Source organism: Neofelis nebulosa, chromosome 8, assembly GCF_028018385.1.
Source record: "Neofelis nebulosa isolate mNeoNeb1 chromosome 8, mNeoNeb1.pri, whole genome shotgun sequence".
Classification (NCBI taxonomy): domain Eukaryota; kingdom Metazoa; phylum Chordata; class Mammalia; order Carnivora; family Felidae; genus Neofelis; species Neofelis nebulosa.
Window position 1 is genome coordinate 47,935,923 of NC_080789.1, and position 20,078 is coordinate 47,956,000.

Below are 20,078 nucleotides of genomic sequence, written 5' to 3' on the forward strand. Positions count from 1 at the left end.
GAGACCTGGAAGGGGTGGGTCCGACATCTAGCTTGCAGCGGGGCAGGTTGGGAGTTGAACTCCCGAAGAACAAAGGGGATCTCGGGACGTCGGGCTGCCATAGCAACGGCGTTCTTGCTCGTGCGTTTAATTTTTCTTAAATTTAAACTTTTAAAATTTGCCTGAAAGTACCACATATACACAATTTAAAGTGTTATATACTAATAACGAAAGACAATTCACCAACCTCACCAATTCTTTCCCGGGAGGCAAATACATTCAGCTTTTTCGGGTTTTGTTTCTTTGATTATTTACCATTATATTACTAAATAATATTTTATTGCTATTTTAATTTTAAACGTTATTTATTGAGTATTACGAGGAAGACTTACATTCCTTTTGTTGAATTTTAAAAAGCTGTTTTTAATTGGACGTTGACTGTCCGGGACAAAGTCTTGTGAACTCTCATGGAGACATTTATCTTTGCCCTGCCGGCTCATTTTCAGGTCTTAGCTTTCACTCGATTTTTCCCCCTCCACTAGTAGAGATGACCAATACCCTCTTACATAATGTGTTGATAGAGACCAAAATCAATCCCAAATATTTCAGTTTATTAAAAAACAAAATTTTCTTACTCCAAGTTGACCCCCTAGGACAGTTAAAATTTTTGTCCTTAAAAAAACCTATTGGTTTTCTATCATCCACTGATACCCTTTTCTCCCTTTGACTAATGCATCACTCAGCAAGCTTGTTAACATTGATAGATGTTTTCAATTTTTAATCGTTTTCACCTTTCAGATTTAAGAGGGTTAGTTTACATCAGGGAGGGATGGTGAGGGAACCAAATCCAACCTGCCACCTGGTTTTTTATGGCCAGAGAGTTAAGATTGGGTGTTACATATTTAAATGGTTGGGGTAAAAAAAGTGAATATTTCATGATACATTAAGATTATATGAAACTTGTATTTTGGTGTCCATAAAGCTTGGTGGAACACAAGCATACCCATTTTTAAAATAATATATGTTTTTAAAGTTTATTTTTTAGTAATCTCTACACCAATGTGGGGCTTGAACTCACAACCCCAAAGTCAAGGATTGTGTGCTGTTCTGACTGAACCAGCCAGATGCCCCTACCCATTCATTTTTATACTGTTCAATGTGATATAGAATTATACAATGGCAGAGTGGTTGTGACAGACTGTCTAGCCCATAAAGCCTAAAATAGTCACTATTTGATCCTTTACAGAAAAAGTTTCCTGACCCTGGTTTACACTATGCTCAACTCAGGTCCATCGTGAAAACAGGTGTTCATACTGGACAAATTGTTGTTTTAAATCTATCAAGAGTTTTGTTTTGTTTAAACTTGCTCTTCTTTTAAGAAATGCACTTTAATGGGGAGATCCTAAATCATATACTGGACTGAGAAGAGTCACAATAATGAGAAGCTGAGATGCCTGCACAATATTGAAAAAAGGCTGTTTTCATTGCGGGCAAAGTCACTTACTTGGAAATACTATGTCCTCTGGCAGGCCCGAGTCTTACCTAAGCCTGAGACTATGGGTGATGGAAAAACCAATGCCCCCTCCCTCCTGGGCTTTAGAGAAGGTGGGGGCATAACGGGGGGCATTTGGATGGGGACTAGGAGGCAGGCCTTGCTCCCAGTGGTGCTAGGCCAGAGACCACCAGGAGGAGACCCCCTATGAGGGGACTCTGAGCAATTTGTCCTTTCCCCATTGCATGTGTTTTGACTCTTCACCCTTGTCCCCTAGGGGTTAAACACTCAAGTTTCTGGAATCAGGCTGCAAGGGTTTGGATTTGTTTTTCTATTTACTAGTTTTGTAACTTTGTAACTTTGTCACACAGCAATAACTAACCTACATACTCTTTCAACAATGCCTTTGAATAGGCGTTCATCCAGTTGTGTTTCCATTTTTGTAAGAGCTTCTGAATCAGTCTCCCTGCTTTATTAAAATGTCATGCCCTCCAATGTTCCTCCATGTTGATGTCAGAGTAATCCTTCTCAACTATTGTTTCTCCAATGTTTAACATCCTCCAAATACTCACCATTTCAATTAAGACAAAATTCCTACGTGATCTCATTTCTTCCTTCTTCTCTATCTCCCATCCTGCCTTTGCAACCTATGCTCCAGTCATATGAAACCCCTTGCCAACATTGAGCAACCATGATCTTTGTGTACCTTTGTGTCTTTGCACATGTTCTTCCTTCTCAAGACACCCTATCCTCTCTTCTTTTAAATCTGTGAAGACTCTCATCAAAAACCTTAGGGATTACCACCTCTAGGCTTTTCTTGAAAAACTCCATTCTTAGACTGAGTTTGATGCCCTTCTTTTGTATGTGCCTTTATCATACCACTTATACTAGGAATTGGGAGAAACACTTTTTTCAATTCTCCTCAGGTATATAGTTAGTACCATTCTAGAGGTATCAGAGAGAATTTATCATATACAATTTGTCTTAGGGCTTAGTTCTCTGCGGGGGGAGGATGGGCATTACCCTCATTAGAAGGGCTATTCTAAACCACAAATTCTTTGGAGCGCAAGGACTATCTTTATTAGTAGCATAGGGCCTGTTTGTGCTCATTCATTAAATGAGCTATGAATAGCTGTCTTCAAAGAACTCAAAGGAAAAATACAGAAATAATCCAAAGAAGTTTTTAACTTCTGAGAATGAATGTCCAAATTTTCCAAGATGCAGTCTCTGCCACATCTTAACCAATTTATGGGTCCCATGGTATCTGGCACATAGTAAATAGCCAATCATTTGTGGACTTGTCTATGCCCTTCATTGTTTAAGTGATCTCCATCTTGAGCTGTACCCAAATAGGCTTTGCAGTACCAACCTATTGACTAGGTTTGGAGTTCCAAAGCTGAGAACTACTCGTTTGAATGACCACATAGATAAAACTGTGAGGGTCTGTCAAATACTTGTAATTTCATTTCTCTGATGAAACGTGATCATTAACCTATTATATGTTCACTTTGAAAATGGATGCACCGATATAAGACTAAGAAAACCTCTTATCATAAAGTTTTAAGAAATGTGCAAAATATAAATACAGGAAAACTTTAAATTGGTATCCAACCAAACTTTTATTGGGGTTTTATTGCAATCTACTTTCGGCAATAAGGGGAAAGTAACCATAAGAACTCCGATCAGATTTTATTCAACAAAGCAGTTTTTCATGAATGCTTAAGGTCAGTGTATAGTCAGCTCAGCTTCCAGTATCAACTTGAGTACCTCATTACGGAAATTTATGCCAGAATGACAACAGTAAGGCATTGCAAGATCCTAAATCATCTAAGATTAAACCATATTTTACATATAACTTTTAGGACAGAATACTAATACTCTACAATAAATAAGGATTTTTAAAATGTGTTGCTTAGCCCTTGTTGAACTAAATTCAATTATTAGCTTATTCTTTAAGTACTCCAGTTAATAAAGGTTTGATTGTACTTCAAGAACTCTGACTTTTCCAAAGATAAAAAATTAGTTCTTATTTGTTATGACAAAAATTAAGCTTAAAAGCACATTCACACTTGTCCTTAAAAGCATGTTTACATCATATATGAAATAACTTCTCATGCCTGGAGATATGGTTTATATGGCAAAAAGTCATATGCAAAGAACAACTAGAGGGCAATCCTCCCAGCTCCACGTCCTCCAAAAAGCCACACTTGGCCTCAGTGTAAAAGTTATATTTTATTGCCATGCTACAAAATGTATGAAGTTGGCACTGATAGGGAAAACAGAGAACAAAGGGTGGGAAGGGAAAGAGGGCAAAAGATGTTGTTACATGTATATAACAAGGTTTTAATCAACAGTGGTAAATTTTGCCAATATTAAAAATGCAAACCAAAATTTAAAATGCTGATATGAAACAGCATTAATATACAATTTATGCATAGTACAGTATCACTTATGTCTTTTATTAGAGAAATATGGAATGTTTATAAAAGAAATTAACCATAGGGGATAAAATTCCTATTTCATATACAATTTGGCAATGGTAGTCCCACTGTTAGACAATTTTTTATAAAAGAAAAAATTAAAAATCTAATAAGCTACCTTTATACAAAGTTGCTATATTTATGCCTTTACGTAGGAAAAAAACATTTATAATGCAAATTAGGACATACAAGAATCTTACAATATTATACAATGTAATGAAAATAAAAACATAACACAAAATTTTTCCTTTATAAAATGTATATTTTGCATTTACTAATGCAAATGTGGCACACCGGTGACTACTGTACTATTAATACCAGTCTGTTTCCATGCTATTCTTGTCCAATTGTCATAGAATTGCAATTGTATCAATGCTACAAAAGAATTGTGTTATACCCCCAAAATATGAGGAAACAGGAATGGGGAATAGGGATGTGAAGAAGAAGGATAGATAGGGTGCTGGTTTGGGCAGAGTATATTGTAGTATGTTGTAAAATATCTGTTAATTTTTCAAGCCAAAAACATTTTCTATACATTCTGTAATTTCGTACCAATGCCTTTATTCAAATTTGGCAAAAATCAGAGAAAGGGTAATTAGTACCATATACCTCACATATCAGAAATATGAATAAGATGCCAATACATCAGTTACTTCTGAATGTTGTCTTTGATGGTATGTCTATTTCAAGGAGATATATATAGATATAGATATAGATATAGATATAGATATAGATATATGTATGTATATCCACACATACATACATATATATTTATACACACACACACTACACATTGCACAAAACAACTGGGCATTACGGATTACGAACTGCACAGGGGGAAGTGGGAAGTACTTTTTAGCTTGTTAAAACCTTTACCTTGAGGCAAAAATACGGTGGCACATTATTGGGAAATTATGAAAACATAAGGCCCCTGTCCCATTTTTAATAGAACATTATTGAGGTACATTTTTATATGTTGTGCCACAGATTTTTTTGAGGGGGAAGGAATAAACAAACACTAGCTTGACTTATAACATTGAACTGTGGGGTCAACATTAATATCTATAAAAACAAAGATTGCTTGGCAAATTTTCTTAAGTCCCAAATGTGATCTATTCTGGATATACTGGGAAGTGAAAAGCTTTTTGCTGAGTCTTCAAGAGTAAAGTGCATATCTCATCACTCCACAGCAGCAGTAAATAAAAGGAACTATTTGCCAATCTTCCTGGAGGGAGGGAAGGCACCATATTTTCATTTTTAAAAGAAGATGAAACTGGGAAACAAAACACGTGAAGAAAAAACACAGGTAATACCCATATCAGTTTCCAACCCCTGATCTGGGATAAAAAGCTGTTATTGCCTGTATGGATAAAAGAGGACTCTATCAGGGGGAGAGCATATAAACAATGAGTATATTTCCAAAACCAGTAAGTGGGATCGTATGGTCTGTCAAAGAACAGAATAGCTAAAATTAGGTCTGTCTCAGAAAATCTGAAACGTATGGCCACAATTATATCCCAATAAAATATCTCGTTCTAAAATGTACCTAGTCACTGGTACATTCTCCCAGGACAGAGCTTAATGCCCATGGCTAGACTACTGCAAAGGACAAGTAGTGTTCCACATCACTTTTTATTAAATAGGAACACGGGTGATTTCCAGAGACATCTAGAAATAAACACCAGTTGTATACATCTTCCTAATACTCATAGTACCTAAAATCAAATTCTTAGCAGACAAATTGGTCCCATTTTCATTTTTAAAGCACACAGTATTTAAAGCATAAACTGCAATGATTATATCGGAGCTACCTAAAATATATAAAGACTAATTAGAATCTGGAAGGAAAAGGAAAATGATGAGGAAAAGAAAGAAAATAAAGTATCCAACCTCCAAAATGAATCAACAGGTCAGCCCTTTCATTTGGAGGCTCTGTCTTGCCTGCTTGTTTTGGAGAAAACCGCGTGTACTGGTTCCATTATTATTCTTATTCCTCGTTACAAAAACCAACACATAAATTTGGCACGATTAGCATTCTACTCAGAAGAAAGCATAAATGGAACAATATATTAAAAATGGAAACTGCACACCTATACCGCTATTCTCTTTTTAGAGAACAGTGAACACTTTAGTCAAGCACCAAGTTCACAGAAAAGAAAAGAAGAAAATTCTGCTATGCACATAAACCGATGGCACTGAAAATAACAGACACCTTTAATAATTTATTTTCTTTATAATGGTCCCACTCTATTATTCTGCTAATCCAGTCACTGTCCTATATAATTAGGTTATTTACTGATCAGGTTGGGTGCTATATGACTGAAATCTTTTCATGCTAAATTAACGTTAGTTACATCAGATAGATCCAAATCATGACCTCAAACGCCCTCATATTTAGAGAAAACAATACCCTAACCTTTCCACTCTACCTTCTCTTGTCTTCTCTACTGTTTGAGAAACTGGAACATTCTGATTTTCTAAGAGTTAGGCATGTGGAGTCTCATCAGTTTATAGAAACTTCAGTTCGGTTTAAATCCTAAATTATGACACAATCTCATTGCTAGAAGACTTCCACTGTATCTGCTATGCTGGCAACAATGCTAACACTCTCCTGAAATCAAGGGATCATCAAAGACCCAGCTGTGAGAAAGGACAACCGAGCCGAGGAGCACTACCGTGGGCAGAGTAAAACCGCAGCCGTGTGATGAGGGAATCACTGCTAAAGTGCCGGGGGGGGGGGTGGGGGGTGGGGGGGGGTCGGGGGGTCGGGGGGGAGCGCCCACAGAGCAAACAGTACCGTTAGGGAGCTCTGCGTGTTAAAAGTTGCTTCCTTTTTGTCTCAGCTGTTAAAGAGATCACCAATGGACGCAAGGGAAATTTCAAATCGAGCGAATGTTTTTATCAACTTGAAAAGTAAACAGCATATAAATAAATACTGGACAAGGGCAACCCTGTTATAGAATAACAGTAAGTTCCAAATGAACCTTCAAAACCACAATTTGACAAAAATGCAAACTAAACAATGAACACATAATCCAATTTCAAAACTATATACAAACTCAAACATTTTAAATTGAAAAAGACATCAAGCAACAAAATAAGACATCCCAAACACCAAAGGAAAAAAACTGAAGGTAAATGGCAACCTGATGTCACAGATGCCTCCAGAAAACAATGTTATAGTTAATAATCTATAGGAGAGAAACTTTCAAGAGATCGTGGTTCAGATTTCCAAAGTTTTTGGGTAAAGTGACCTGAGACTGATTCTTGAGTCTAGTGGAATTCTCATTAAGATATCTGGGCATGCCCTTCAAATGACATCATGAGATGAGTGAACAGAAAATCTTGACTCCTTCCTGCCCTTCAACACACCAAAAGCAAACCACATTCACGGACATAGGACTCTTTCTAGTAACGCAGAAGGCAAAGGAACTGACTGGTATATAAGGAGGTGTGGTACTTCTACTTCCTTTACATATGTTTTGGCTCAAGTCAAAAAGCCTACAATTAACGAAATAAAGGATTCCTCACGTTACATGCCGGAGGCCATATACCATGAATAGTGAATCTACAAATAATTACTTTCAAAGCCTAGAGTTATCTGTTAGCAATGCACATTATCAAGAGGCTTTATAAAATGTCTTAAACGCCAACCATGACTTAGACATGAATGATGTGCGTACGTCCGGAATATTGATACAAATCAACCAGCATTGTCACTCACTTCAACTCTCATTTTAAATAGGCACTGTGAGAATGGGGGTGCTGCTGGACAGTAATGAGTAGTATATACTGAAATGAGTGTTCTTTAAGGAGTACCTGCTCTACATTAATTCCCTTTAGTTAAAGAAGCACAGGAAATATTCAGAAAAAACAAAAATCTTATCAGTCTATAAAAGGAGTTAGTGTTTAGAAATGAAAAATGAAGCACTCGCATCTTCATTTTTGAAAACTTCACAAAGGTGCAAACAAGGTAATGCTTTCCCGGCTCACATGGGCAGATCAGTACTATTATGTCTAGTCTTCCTAGATGTGCCATCATCTCGTGGCAGTGCTTTCTGCAAACTTGACATAGCAGCAGTTCTCTCGATGTCGATCACAGCATACAGCTCTGTGCGCCTGGTAGGGGTCTGTGGAAGGGGAGTGGTAGGCGTTTTTGGAGTCTGAGGGTTGTCAGAGTCACTGCCACCTTCCAAGTCGACCTGTATGTAATTGAGCTGCCTGTGTTCTAAACTTGGGCGCCTGATATCAAAGTTAAAGACCGTCGGCGTACAGTCCCGACGCCTGGAAAACTCTATTTTGTGAGCACTTGCCGGCACTGTTACATTCTCTGTATTTACATAGTTATGCATTGGATCTAGATTATTATGGTAGCCATTTAGAGATGGGGTCTTTGGTCCTAAATTGTCATCTTCATCCCTACTTAGCTTGCGGGCTTCCCAAACAGGAGGCAAAGATGGTAAATTTTCATAGTTTAATAATGCAGTTCTTCTCTGAGCTGAGTTGTTGATATTCTGGGTATCTGAGGTACTGCTGGATGTCAGACGACCTCTCCTGACCCCTGAGGCACTAGGGATAGATAACCCATTTATATTCTCATACACCAGTTTGTTCACAGAGGGTGCCTCTCTGCGCTCATCGCTGTCATACCCAGTGTCCCATTCCGTGCTGTTTGCACCACTCCCACCGACTTGGTCTCTTCCAAGTTGCTCCAGTTTCTCTTTTTCCATTAACTGCTTTTGAACAGGGGTTGGTCCTAAGACAAATTTGACTCCTTCAGGTTCGAGAAGAATCTGAGGGTCCCTGTCCTCAATACTACTTGGTTCTTCTTTTGGTGTGTTGCTTTCAGCATTAGAGATCCTTGCCTCCAATGGGACGTGCACGCTTGTGCGGTGTTTCCGCTCTTCCTGCACTCCTGTGGTGTTGACATAGGTATGGACCTAAAACAAGACAGGAAAGTGAATCAATAACTTGCTTAAAACAAAAACAAAAATCGGTGACCGTATCAGTTAATTTTATCGATTAACTTTCTTGATACACTCTTCCTTCAAAGCTTTTGTATCCATTTTTCACTAATAAAAAGGTGGGGAGAGGGGAGGAATGTAGAAAGATCTTCCTCACTTGATAAAAAAAATACTCTAAAATTACACATCACATTGTACTTGATACATGAAAATCAGTCTGTTAAAAAAAAAATCAGGAACAAATTGGGATTATCGTTTTGATGTTGTTTTAGAAATTCTCATCAATGCATTAAAACATGAGTCAGAAATAAGGAATAGTGGCGCCTGCGTGGCTCAGTTGGTTAAGCGTCTGACTTCAGTTCAGGTTATGATCTCGTGGTTCATAGGTTTGAGCCCCACATCGGGCTCCATGCTGATGGTGCACAGCCTGCTTGGGATTCTCTCTCTCCGTCCCTTCCCCGTGTGAGTGTACGCTCTCTCTCTCTCAAAATAAATAAATAGACTTAAAAAGAAAAAAAGAAATACAGAATAACAAGTATTAAAAAGAAGAGACAAATTTATCATGACTTACAGACGCTGTGACTATAAAAAGAGCATCTACTGGATTTAATAAGAGTACTGTAAAATGCATAGATATAAAATAAATACCACCTGCTAAGAAATCATCACTATTTAGAAAAGGTCAATGGTATCGTGAGGGAACAACACAAAAACATTTGGGAGACTATACATAAAATGTGAAAAACTCAAAATTAAAATGCAAAACTGAGGGAAGTATAATTATAGTAAATAACACAAGAATTCATTTACTATGTAAAGAACACAAAGAAATAGGTTTCAAAACAGTAAAAATCTCCTAATGATATGGAGATATACATATGGAGATATACAAAGACATACAAAGATATACAAAGATATGTATAACTAATTAATATAGAGACAATGTTCAACCAAATACTTCATTTCTCTAATGAAATACTCTGGGAGTAATACTCTGGGATATTAAATAGCTTCATAAAAACCCTGACAACAAAATCTACCTTTCTGCTAGTAGTCCACTAATATAAAAAGCAGCAAAAATTCCAAGAGCATTGGAGGTTATTATAACAGGAACTGGCCATTAGTTATATTTGCCTTTATCCATAGACACATCTCTCCTGTGAGCCTAAAAACTACCATAATGCTACGTTTCCCTCCATGCTTGTAGATATTTGGCCTATGTCAGAAAATATATGCTGTTTCCTCTGACTCTTCACCACAAAAGTCACATACAAACAGTGAAAGCTACAATTCAAATGGACTAAAATGTTCAAGTATTGGCGCAGCAACGCTCTAACCCCACACAATCTATTATCGCATCAGACGGCAGCGCACACTTACTTGCTCCTCAGCCACAAGCAAAGGATGAGTAGATTCTTCACCCACTGAAGGCAGGCGTGCACTTCCCACAGAAGGATGTCTGCTTGAAGGATGTGAGGAAGCATCTCCAAATGAGGGATATCGGGGATATCCATTAGGTAAATTCTGAGCAGCAAACCCTGGAGCTGAGTTTTTGTTTATTGGTTTAAGAAGGAAAGCAGGATATGGGGGGCAGGACAGACAGAATAAAAATGAATGAGAATCGAATAGGCCTGGAGAGAATTAAGCAAGGTGTTTCTGGGTAAGACACAGCAGAAACCAGAGCACAAATAACACCCCCTTCCACTCCAACTTTCCATTCACATTTTAGATAATATGGAACTTCTAATGTTTTCCTAATTAAAATATTAAAAATGTTTCTATTATAGATGTAACAGTTTTTTAAAACTGATGACCATTATGCTTATGTTAGCCAATGGTGATCTCTAACATGTTACAGATTAAATAATCCATAATTCATAGTTTATAAATGTCTGTTATTCAAAATACAAGAGAAAAAACAGGTACTTACTTGTAGGTGTTCGAGGTGTTCTGGGGACTTCCAACTCTGTCTGATGATTATTCCTTTCTACAACTGGCTCTTCCACCACATTTATACTATTATTTTGCATAATCTCTTGCAACATGTTAAATAATTCTTCTGCACGAGCACACTTAAAGGCGAAGATTCCTACAAATACAAAATAGAAGGGAAAAATAGTAGCCACAGCTTTAAAAAAGATACAGGAGCACTTGTCAAAGAACAAAATTGTGAAGTTAAGTATTCTATGCACTGACAGCAAGAAAGGCCTTTTAAATAAATGTCTGATAAATTAATGGCATGCTGTTTCAAAACATAAGCCCAAAAGGAAATTCACAGAATAATTTTCATATGTCTAAGGGAGATGGCCCAAAACAAGGCAGACAAAAACAAGATTTGAACACTTACTTTAGACTGTTTCTTAACAGCAGGGGGAGCCCAAATCACCGTTATGGGCAGATGATCCTTTACCATTTGACTGTCCCTTACTTGGTGGTTTACGATCCTTACCTTGTTTAATTATTACAATTCTGTAAGGTAGGCATTAGCATACCTCTCTGATGGAGCAGAAATCTGATGTTTGACAGAAGCCGTGTAACTTGTCCAAGGCCTTTCACACAGTAGGCAGCAAAAAAACCAAACTAGGTTCTTTCCCCAAAAAGTAATAACAGTAAAGAAACATAGCCAAAATTAAAGGCTCTACCTACCTTGTCCAGTTTGACACCTTCGACCACTTTCAAAAGAAAAGAGATTTGAATCATAGCCATAGCGCCGCAGGCAGAGGTAGTGCCATTTTACTGAATCACGTTTGCGAGTGTATAAAATCAGTTCTGTGTCTGTAAGTTCCATAATGCCAGAACCTAACTCATTCCCATCATCATCCACATTAATGACCTAAAAAAAGAAAGTTCAATTAGTGCTAACCTGATGCTCCCACTTGACGGTCATACACGCATTTCACCAATTTGTCAGCAAAATGCACTATTGTTGATTGGTTCAGTTATTTGCTCTTTTGTTAGCTCACTCATCAACCAATGTGTTTTCAGGGCACGAACTATGTAGCAATGTAAGATCTGCTTCTATCCACAAGCGACTCACATTCCCAGTGAGAATATAAGATATACAAACATGAAATCAACAATACAAAGCTGTATAGGAGTAGTAGACAAATGGGTGCAACAGAGGTTGCAAAAGACAGCAACTGTGGCCTAGGGTTGCTGGAGAAGTCTTCACCAAAGAGGAGGAGGGACTTCAGCCGGGCCTCAGGAGAGAGCTGGTGGGTCAGGGCTTGTAGGGCATATCCTGACGATGCAGTACTATAGCACAAAGAAGGTATATTTCAGAGAGACCAAGACAAGACTGGTACAGAGTTCATGGAAGGGAAAGCCTTGCACTGCCGAGTTTCTGAAAATGGCCAGACAGGTAACACTTAAGGAGAACTGTCTATATTCCTGGGGTAGGCAGAGCGCTTTGCACATACTTTTCCCATTTAATCCTCGTAACAATCCTAAACTGCAGGTAATACGATTTTCTCCACTGTACTGTACACAAACGGAACAAACCTGCCCAAGGTCACAAAGCTACAAAGCCACAGGGTTTCAACTTACACCTAGGTTTGTGTGATCCAGAGGCTATGACTTACAACAACTTGAGGTCAGACTACGAGAGGCACTAAATGGCTGTGAATAGGTAAGAAATGGAACATTTATGCTCTAGGTAACAGAACACCATGGAAGTTTTAGGATGATGAAAGAGTAAGATCAATATGATGTCAACTGCAGGATGGATCACAAAGGTGACGGACTCAAGGGTAGAGTCCAGCTAAGAAATTATCCAGGCATATGAAGCAATGACTGGGATGTGGTGACCAGACTGAAGAGGCACCTATAAAATGGCATTTAAAAAAGTATTTCTAGAACTGTCTGTCATCATTTGTTAAAACAAGAAAAGGCAGAGTGGACACAAAGAGAAATAAAAGGGTCCAGAGATAAAAGTAAGGAAGTAAGATATATTAAGGGAAGAAAAAGAACATCCAAGTAGGCAGTGAAAGATGTAACTCAACCAGTTTTACTAACCTTAAACTTGTTCCGATGGTTATCTGGGACAGTGTCTTTATCTGGACAGCTACAACAGCTACCCATGGCTTCTTCAGAAGACCATGTGAGTGCTACATGAAAGATAATTTGGAAAAAATTATTAAATGTAGGATATAAAAATCGTAACACAGAAAAAGACTTTAGAAACCATCTAACACAGGGGCACCCAGGTGGCTCACTCGGTTATGCGCCGGACTCTTGATTTCACTTCAGGTCATGATCTCACAGCTTGTGGGTTCCAGCCCCTGCGACGGACTCTTCACTGACAACATGGAGCCTGCTAGGGATTCTCTCTCTCCCTCTTGCTCTGCCCCTCCCCCACTCACTCTCTGTCTCTAAAAATAAATAAACTTAAAAAAAAAAAAAAAGAAAGAAACCACCTAACACAAGTCCTGCATTATTTTGATGAGGAAAATTAAGCCCAAGAAGGTATAGAGCTAAGCTAGATTTCACACATTCAGCTGCTGAATTTGCTCAGTGATAATGAGAATAGTTGCATGAGGTAGACTTCACAGAAATCTCAAATTTCCAGTTTAATTTGCAAAGGTCTGCCTATTTTTAAATTACCTTAACAAAAAACCAATTTAAGGTCTTATCTCATATGTAACACGACTTAAATGAAGTCATTTATGGAATTAACCCTTTATGGTTTGTCAGGAATTTCATATCTTTCTTTTAATAAATTTCTAAAGGGATGTTGGACTTCTAGGTTGGCAGGTATTTTGATTCTTATTATTCACTGTAGTATCCTTTATGTACCTAACCAGGCCAAAGCTGACTGGTAAATAAGACACAAAAACAAATTTGGAACAGTTCATTAAGAAAGAAAGACAACCCAAAAATCAAGCGGTAACTTAACACAGAGAATATTGGCAAACTGATACAGCATGTCTGTGTAATCCTGCTTTCCCACACAAGGTCAGAGATAGTAGGTTATAGGTGACATTAAGTGTTCAAGAACACTGCAAATGAACAAAGATAAAATTCAAAACACTACTTACAAACAAGGGAAAGAATCAGAATGAATGTGATAATATTTGAAAAAGTGGAAGGAAAGGAAGCACAAAAAGCTACTAAATATTCAAAAACATAAATCTGGTAAAATTGGTTTAAAATTCTTCAGTTGCTCTTCATTATCTTCAGGAAAAAAATTTGAAGCTTGTCCGCATGACATAAGGTTCTTCACAATCTCATCCCTGGCCACAGATCTAGTCTGAACTCTCCTTGTCTCTGCTTCAAGCCCTACCCAGTCATACTAAACAGTCCCCAGAGCAGCTTGTCCCCTCACACCCTTCCATGCTGCTCCTTTCCTTTCTCAAGATCCAATCAGAATACAGTGATTCAGGGAGGCTTCGCTGATTCTAAGCAAACTGGGAGGGTTACACTTTTTATGTATCCCCCAAGGCACCCTGGGCTTCCCAGTATCACAGCATTTTCACACTGTTTATTTAAGTATCATTCTCCCTGCTCCCCCCTCCCACCCCCCCCACCCCCCGCCCCGTAAGCTCCTTCCTAAGCAGGGACAGACCTTATCCAGTTTTTGCATTCCCCATGCCCTAACACGCCACCTAGCACCACAGAGCGGGGAGCTCTAAGTCTCTTGTGAGCTGAATGAATTGAACTGTACTAAATAAAGGTAAAAAAGGCTGGCAGGTATAAGTATGAGGCAGATGAAAAAGTATATTAGTGTACAAACCAAAAGAAGCGATAAATTAAATAGTAAAGTTAAGACTCATGTTTGGTAGTTTGCTCCAGGTAATATGCCAGCTAAATATCATGGCATAAAGATGATTAAGTCACAGGGGCACCTGAGTGGCTCAGTCAGGTAAGTATCCAATTCTTGATCTCAGCTCAGGTCATGATCTCACGGTTTGTGAGTCTGAGCCCTGCATTGGGCTTTGTGCTGACAGCATGGAGCCTGCTTGGGATTCTCTCTCTCTCTCCCCCCCACTCTCTCTGCCCCTCCTCAGCTCCCATTCTCTCTCTCTTAAAATACATAAATACATAAAACAAACATTAACAACAACAAAAAAGATGATTAAGTCACAGTATGTACTTCTGAAAAGTCATGAGTCTAAAGGGAGAGACAGAGATGTAAATAGATAATGCATTATGTTTAAATCTTATATTAGAATCTGAGAAGAGTTCTGTGGGCACAGTAGAGGGAGCAAATAACTTTCTGGGTTAACAGGGCAGGAAGCACCATTTGAACTGGTACTTAAAAAGGTGAGCAGAGGGGCGCCTGGGTGGCGCAGTCGGTTAAGCGTCCGACTTCAGCCAGGTCACGATCTCGCGGTCCGTGAGTTCGAGCCCCGCGTCAGGCTCTGGGCCGATGGCTCGGAGCCTGGAGCCTGTTTCCGATTCTGTGTCTCCCTCTCTCTCTGCCCCTCCCCCGTTCATGCTCTGTCTCTCTCTGTCCCAAAAATAAATAAAGAAAAAACGTTGAAAAAAAAAAAAAAATTAAAAAAAAAAGGTGAGCAGAAATGGTGTGCTGGACACAGAACAGAAATAGGTAGTTGAGACAGATAAAAGAGTACAAAGGTCAAGGTCATGAAAGATCATGAAAGGTGATATTGCATTCAGGAGAAAGTGAGGTGTCCAATACAACTAGAATACAGGCAGGCTGTAACAAGAGCAGGGGCCAAACCATATAAAGGGTCCTGAACAATGAGGTAGGATCTGGGACTCCAACTAGCTAGACGTCCTTCGGTGTCCTCCTAGTCACACGGACATGACTCTATCATGGCATTTATCATATTCTATTGTAATGTTTATCTGTCTCAACATTCACTTCACTGTAATTTCCCTAAAGATAGGAGCCTTCTCTAAGCACTAAGCATATCACCTGACATAGCACATGGTTCATCAATATTTACTTTTTAAAAATTAATGCAACTGGAGACACCTGGGTGACTCAGTTGGTTAAGTGCCTGACTCTTAATTTCGGCTCAGGTCATGATCTCATGGGTTTGTGAGATCGAGCCCCACATCAGGCTCTGCAATACAGCTTGGAGCCTGCTTGGGATTCTCTCTTCCTCTCTCTCTACTCTTCTCCCACTCTCTCTCTCTCTTTCTTAAAATAAATAAACAAACATGGAAAAATTAATACAGGCGTACCTTGGGGATACTGCAGGTTTGGTTCCAGACCACAGTAAAAAAGCAAGTATTGCAATAAAGCAAGTGAAATCAACTTTTTGGTTTCCCAGTGCATATAAAAGTTATGTTTAGGGGCACCTGGGGGGCTCAGTCCATTAAACCTCCAACTCTTGATTTCGGCTCAGGTCATAATCTCATGGTTTGTGAGACTGAGCCCCATGTCGGGCGGGCTCTGTACTGATGACACAGAGCCTGCTTGGGATTCTGTCTCTCTCTCTCCCTCTCTCTCTCTCTCTGTCTGCACTTCCCCTGCTCGTTCTTTCTCTCTCAAAATAAATAAACCTTTAAAAAAAAGTTATGTTTACACTATATGACAGTCCATTAAATGTGTAGTAGTGTGTCCAACAAAACAATGTACTTTAATTAAAAAAGACTTCCTGCTAAAAATGCTAACCATCATTTAAGCTCTTCAGTGAGTCATCATCACTGATCTCAGATTATCATAATAAATACAATAATAAAAGAGTTTTAACTATTGTGAGAATTACCAAAATGTGACACAGAGACACAAAGTGAGCAAATGCTGTTGGGAAAATGGCATTGATAGGCTTGCTCAAAGCAAGAGTGTCACAAATCTTCAATTCATAAAAATCACAGTATCTGGAAAGCACAATAAAGCAAAGCACAATAAAACAAGGTATGCCTGAAAATATTTAATAAATTATATGATGAGAAAGAGGCAAAAGAATATTTAAAACATTTTTTTAAAGTAGAGGGATAACTGACAGAAACAAAGGCTTTTGAAAATTATACATCTATCCTTACCACTGACCTGCTCATGAATATAAAGTGCTAAAAGATTACTATAGTGTGGCTTCTGCCTCAAAACATTCAAAGGAGTGTTTTTAAACAATTCCTCAAATGAAATAAAAAATCATCCCTCTTTTTTGTTGTTGTTGTTGTTACTGTTTTGTTTTAAAGATTTTTAAATATCTTTCTAAGTAATCTCTACACCCAACTTGGGGCTCAAACCCACAAGCCTGAGATCAAAAGTCGCACGCTCCACCAGCTGGCCCGCTAGACACCCCTAGAAAATCATTCTTCTATTTGCCACCTTCATGGGCTACCTGTTAAGGCAGCACCTCCCGTGCGGTCAGGGACATTTGAATGGCGGTACAGACTACTTAGAAACTCTATCCACACTGAGTGTTTCAATTCGGCACAACAACAATTAATGAAAAGCCTAGCATGTGACACAAAAGCCTCGTGTGCCATGCTAAGGAGAATGGATTTCATCCTACACATGATGGAAAGCCAGTAAAGAATGGGAAGCAGGAAAGCGAGTTGCTCATGACTTCATTTTAAATATATCCACCTGCAGAATAAATTTAAGTGGCAGTTCAGTTCAGAGAAGAAAAACCAGTTAGGGAATATTGAAAAATGAAATCTGCTACAGACCTAAAACCAGTGCAGCAGTAGTAGGGAGACACAAGAGATGAATTTGTAAAATATTTAGGAAGGCAAGTGAGCAGCACGAAGTGGCTGGCTAGGCATACGGGAAGGAAGAGGCAGCTTCCAGTGTGGCAGATGAAGGGGGCTGGTTCCATTACCTGAGACAGAAAAAAGCATGGTAGTTTTCAAGTGGAAGTGATGGTGGTTAGCTCAGTTTTAGCCATGTTGAGATGCTAGAGAACAACCAAATGGAGATATGCAACAGAGAGTTAAATACATGAGTATAGATTTGAGGAAGGGGTAAGATATTGATACACACAGAATATGTGAAGCTGTAAAACAGAAAACACTGCCCAAGGATAGTACCGAGAGTGGTCTACAGTTAAAATTCTGGGGAATGCAAATGTAGAAATACTGGAGTAGAGGTAAGCGAGTGAAGGAGGAAAAAAAAAAATCAGAATCGTACAAACTGAAAAAAGAAAGTGTCAAGAAGGAGGGTTCCATCATGGGAGACTGGTAGAGGCAGAAACCAAACTGAAGTGAACAAATGGAAGATAAGGAAGTAGCCCCCCAGAGAACAGAAACTGCTCTTTCCCGAACAGGTTCAGAAAGGGAAGGGCAGAGTGTGACAGCATAGACAGACATGGTTTCAAAAGAAAATATGCTGCTTGAGTTATTTGTTTCCAGATGACATAGATTTACACAGGTTTGTAATCAGTAGGTCAAGAAAGGTTAAAATTTTTAGGGAAAAAAAAAAAAAAGGAAAAAAATGAGTTATATGGTAGATCAAGACAGACAGGGAGACTGGAGAAGAGGAGTTCCAGGGCTCAGAATGAGAAGTCTGCCCACAGAAGCAGGACTGCCTTGTTCTGAGGAGAGAGGGAAGAAAATAAGAATGGGTGGAACCCAGCAGAAAAACTGAAGTAGGTAACATCTATCATCCTAAATTCCCTTCGTAAAATAGAAAACAAGTTTGCAGAATGAGGGACTTGAGGCAAACGGTAGGATTATTCACCAGGGGGCTACCCACGAAAGGGAGCAGGATTATTCAGTAGGCTGCACTCAGAGTTCAGCAGAGGTTGGAGAGGAAGACGGCACTGTTTTTGCAGCAGTGCTCAGCCGTCCAGAGGGCAGATGGTTCTGGCGACCCAGGCTCAGAGAGTAAGAGGACAAGGAAATTAGAGGATACTGGCAATAAGGGGGTTTGAAGTGATGGAACATCAGGTCTGGTCGGGAAAGAAGTAAAAAAAGAAGAGGGCTGATGAAATGGAAAAACCAAAGGCAAAAAGGAACAGGAGGCCTCCGTAAGGTTAAAGAAAAGGCTCAGTCTGAGTGAGAGACTAGACAGCTGGAGCAACGGGAGGTTGTGGTCAATCTTCCAACACAGAAGGAGACTTTTTAGTGTGGAGCTCTCTTGCACATCTCTGACTCCTCCTCCAGAACCACAAACTCCTAGGCAAGGGGAAAGGCAAGATACTAGATATTCTGCATTTATGACCACCAGATTAATATTTGGAGACCACATCTGAGTTATGTAAGAATAATGTGCACTAAAACTGTAAATACTTGATAAGAAACCATATGATTTCACCATTTTACCCAACCGAATTCATAACTCAGCAAAAACCTATATAGACTAACTATGCTCACTCAAGAAAGTAGCTGAGGTTACATTCAAGAACAAAAGATAGCTACCGTTTGTGAAGATTGGTATTGCACCAAGTTGCCTGAATATTTTTATGTTTATTTTTATTTTATTAATGTTTATTTACTTGGGGGGGGGAGGTGCATGCAGAGAAAGAAAGAGACACAGAATCTGAAGCAAGCTCCAGGCTCTGAGCTGTCAGCACAGAGCCCAACACAGGGCTCCGGGCTCAAAGTCACAAACCGTGAGATCATGACCTGAGGCAAAGTCAGATGCTCAACTGACTGAGCCACTGAGGCGCCCCTGATTATTTTAAATTTGTAAACATTGGCTTAGTTTAATTAAAGCCACTTGTCCTTATTCTTTGGAGGGGACAGCAACTCAGGCCGCAATGTGACTACATTCAAGAAAACAATTAAAATATCCTGTTTGATTTGTGGGGGAAAAAAAGAGAACATAATTTGTGAACTTAATGTTTTTCTTTTTTTTTAAGATAAACCTCAACTTACCTAGATCTAGCCATTAATATTCTTAGCCTCTTCTGCAGCATCAGGAGTTTAATCATTCTTCAAAATAACATGTTTTCTTTGTTTGGTGACTTAACCTAGAAACAGAAAAAAGGCAAGAATTTATTTCTCTTAAAGCAATGATTTTCCTTATAAGACTTCCAGTAGCACTGTTAGTTCAGTTAATCTATTTAAATAAACTCAAAAGTATAAAAATCTGATAAATATAGAAGATCTATTTTTAAAATTAAAATGACATGTACATGTTACCATTCACACAGCCTTTTCAAAGGAGGAAGTAAGCATGCTATATAGTCTAAGTTCTATAATGTTTGGATATCAGAACCTTCATAAGTCATTGACTGGCTTCTCCACTACAGCTATGACACTGGACAACTCACTTCTCTATACTTATCTCCTCAGCCATAA

General features: G+C 38.8%; 1 protein-coding gene across 3 annotated transcripts in view; it reads right to left on the reverse strand.

Moving 5' to 3' along the window:
- Positions 1–3,073: 3,073 nt before the first annotated feature.
- FRS2 (fibroblast growth factor receptor substrate 2) overlaps positions 3,074–20,078 on the reverse strand; it is a 112,492-nt gene continuing 95,487 nt past the window's right edge. For all 3 annotated transcript variants that reach the window (XM_058682155.1, XM_058682153.1, XM_058682154.1), the window contains 6 exons: positions 19,653–19,747; positions 12,930–13,021; positions 11,562–11,748; positions 10,846–11,004; positions 10,296–10,459; positions 3,074–8,891 (listed from right to left, as the gene is read on the reverse strand). In XM_058682155.1, coding sequence (XP_058538138.1) covers positions 7,941–8,891; positions 10,296–10,459; positions 10,846–11,004; positions 11,562–11,748; positions 12,930–12,995 — 1,527 coding nt within the window. In that variant the 5' untranslated portion in view covers positions 12,996–13,021; positions 19,653–19,747 and the 3' untranslated portion in view covers positions 3,074–7,940. The remainder of the gene's footprint in view (positions 8,892–10,295; positions 10,460–10,845; positions 11,005–11,561; positions 11,749–12,929; positions 13,022–19,652; positions 19,748–20,078) is intronic.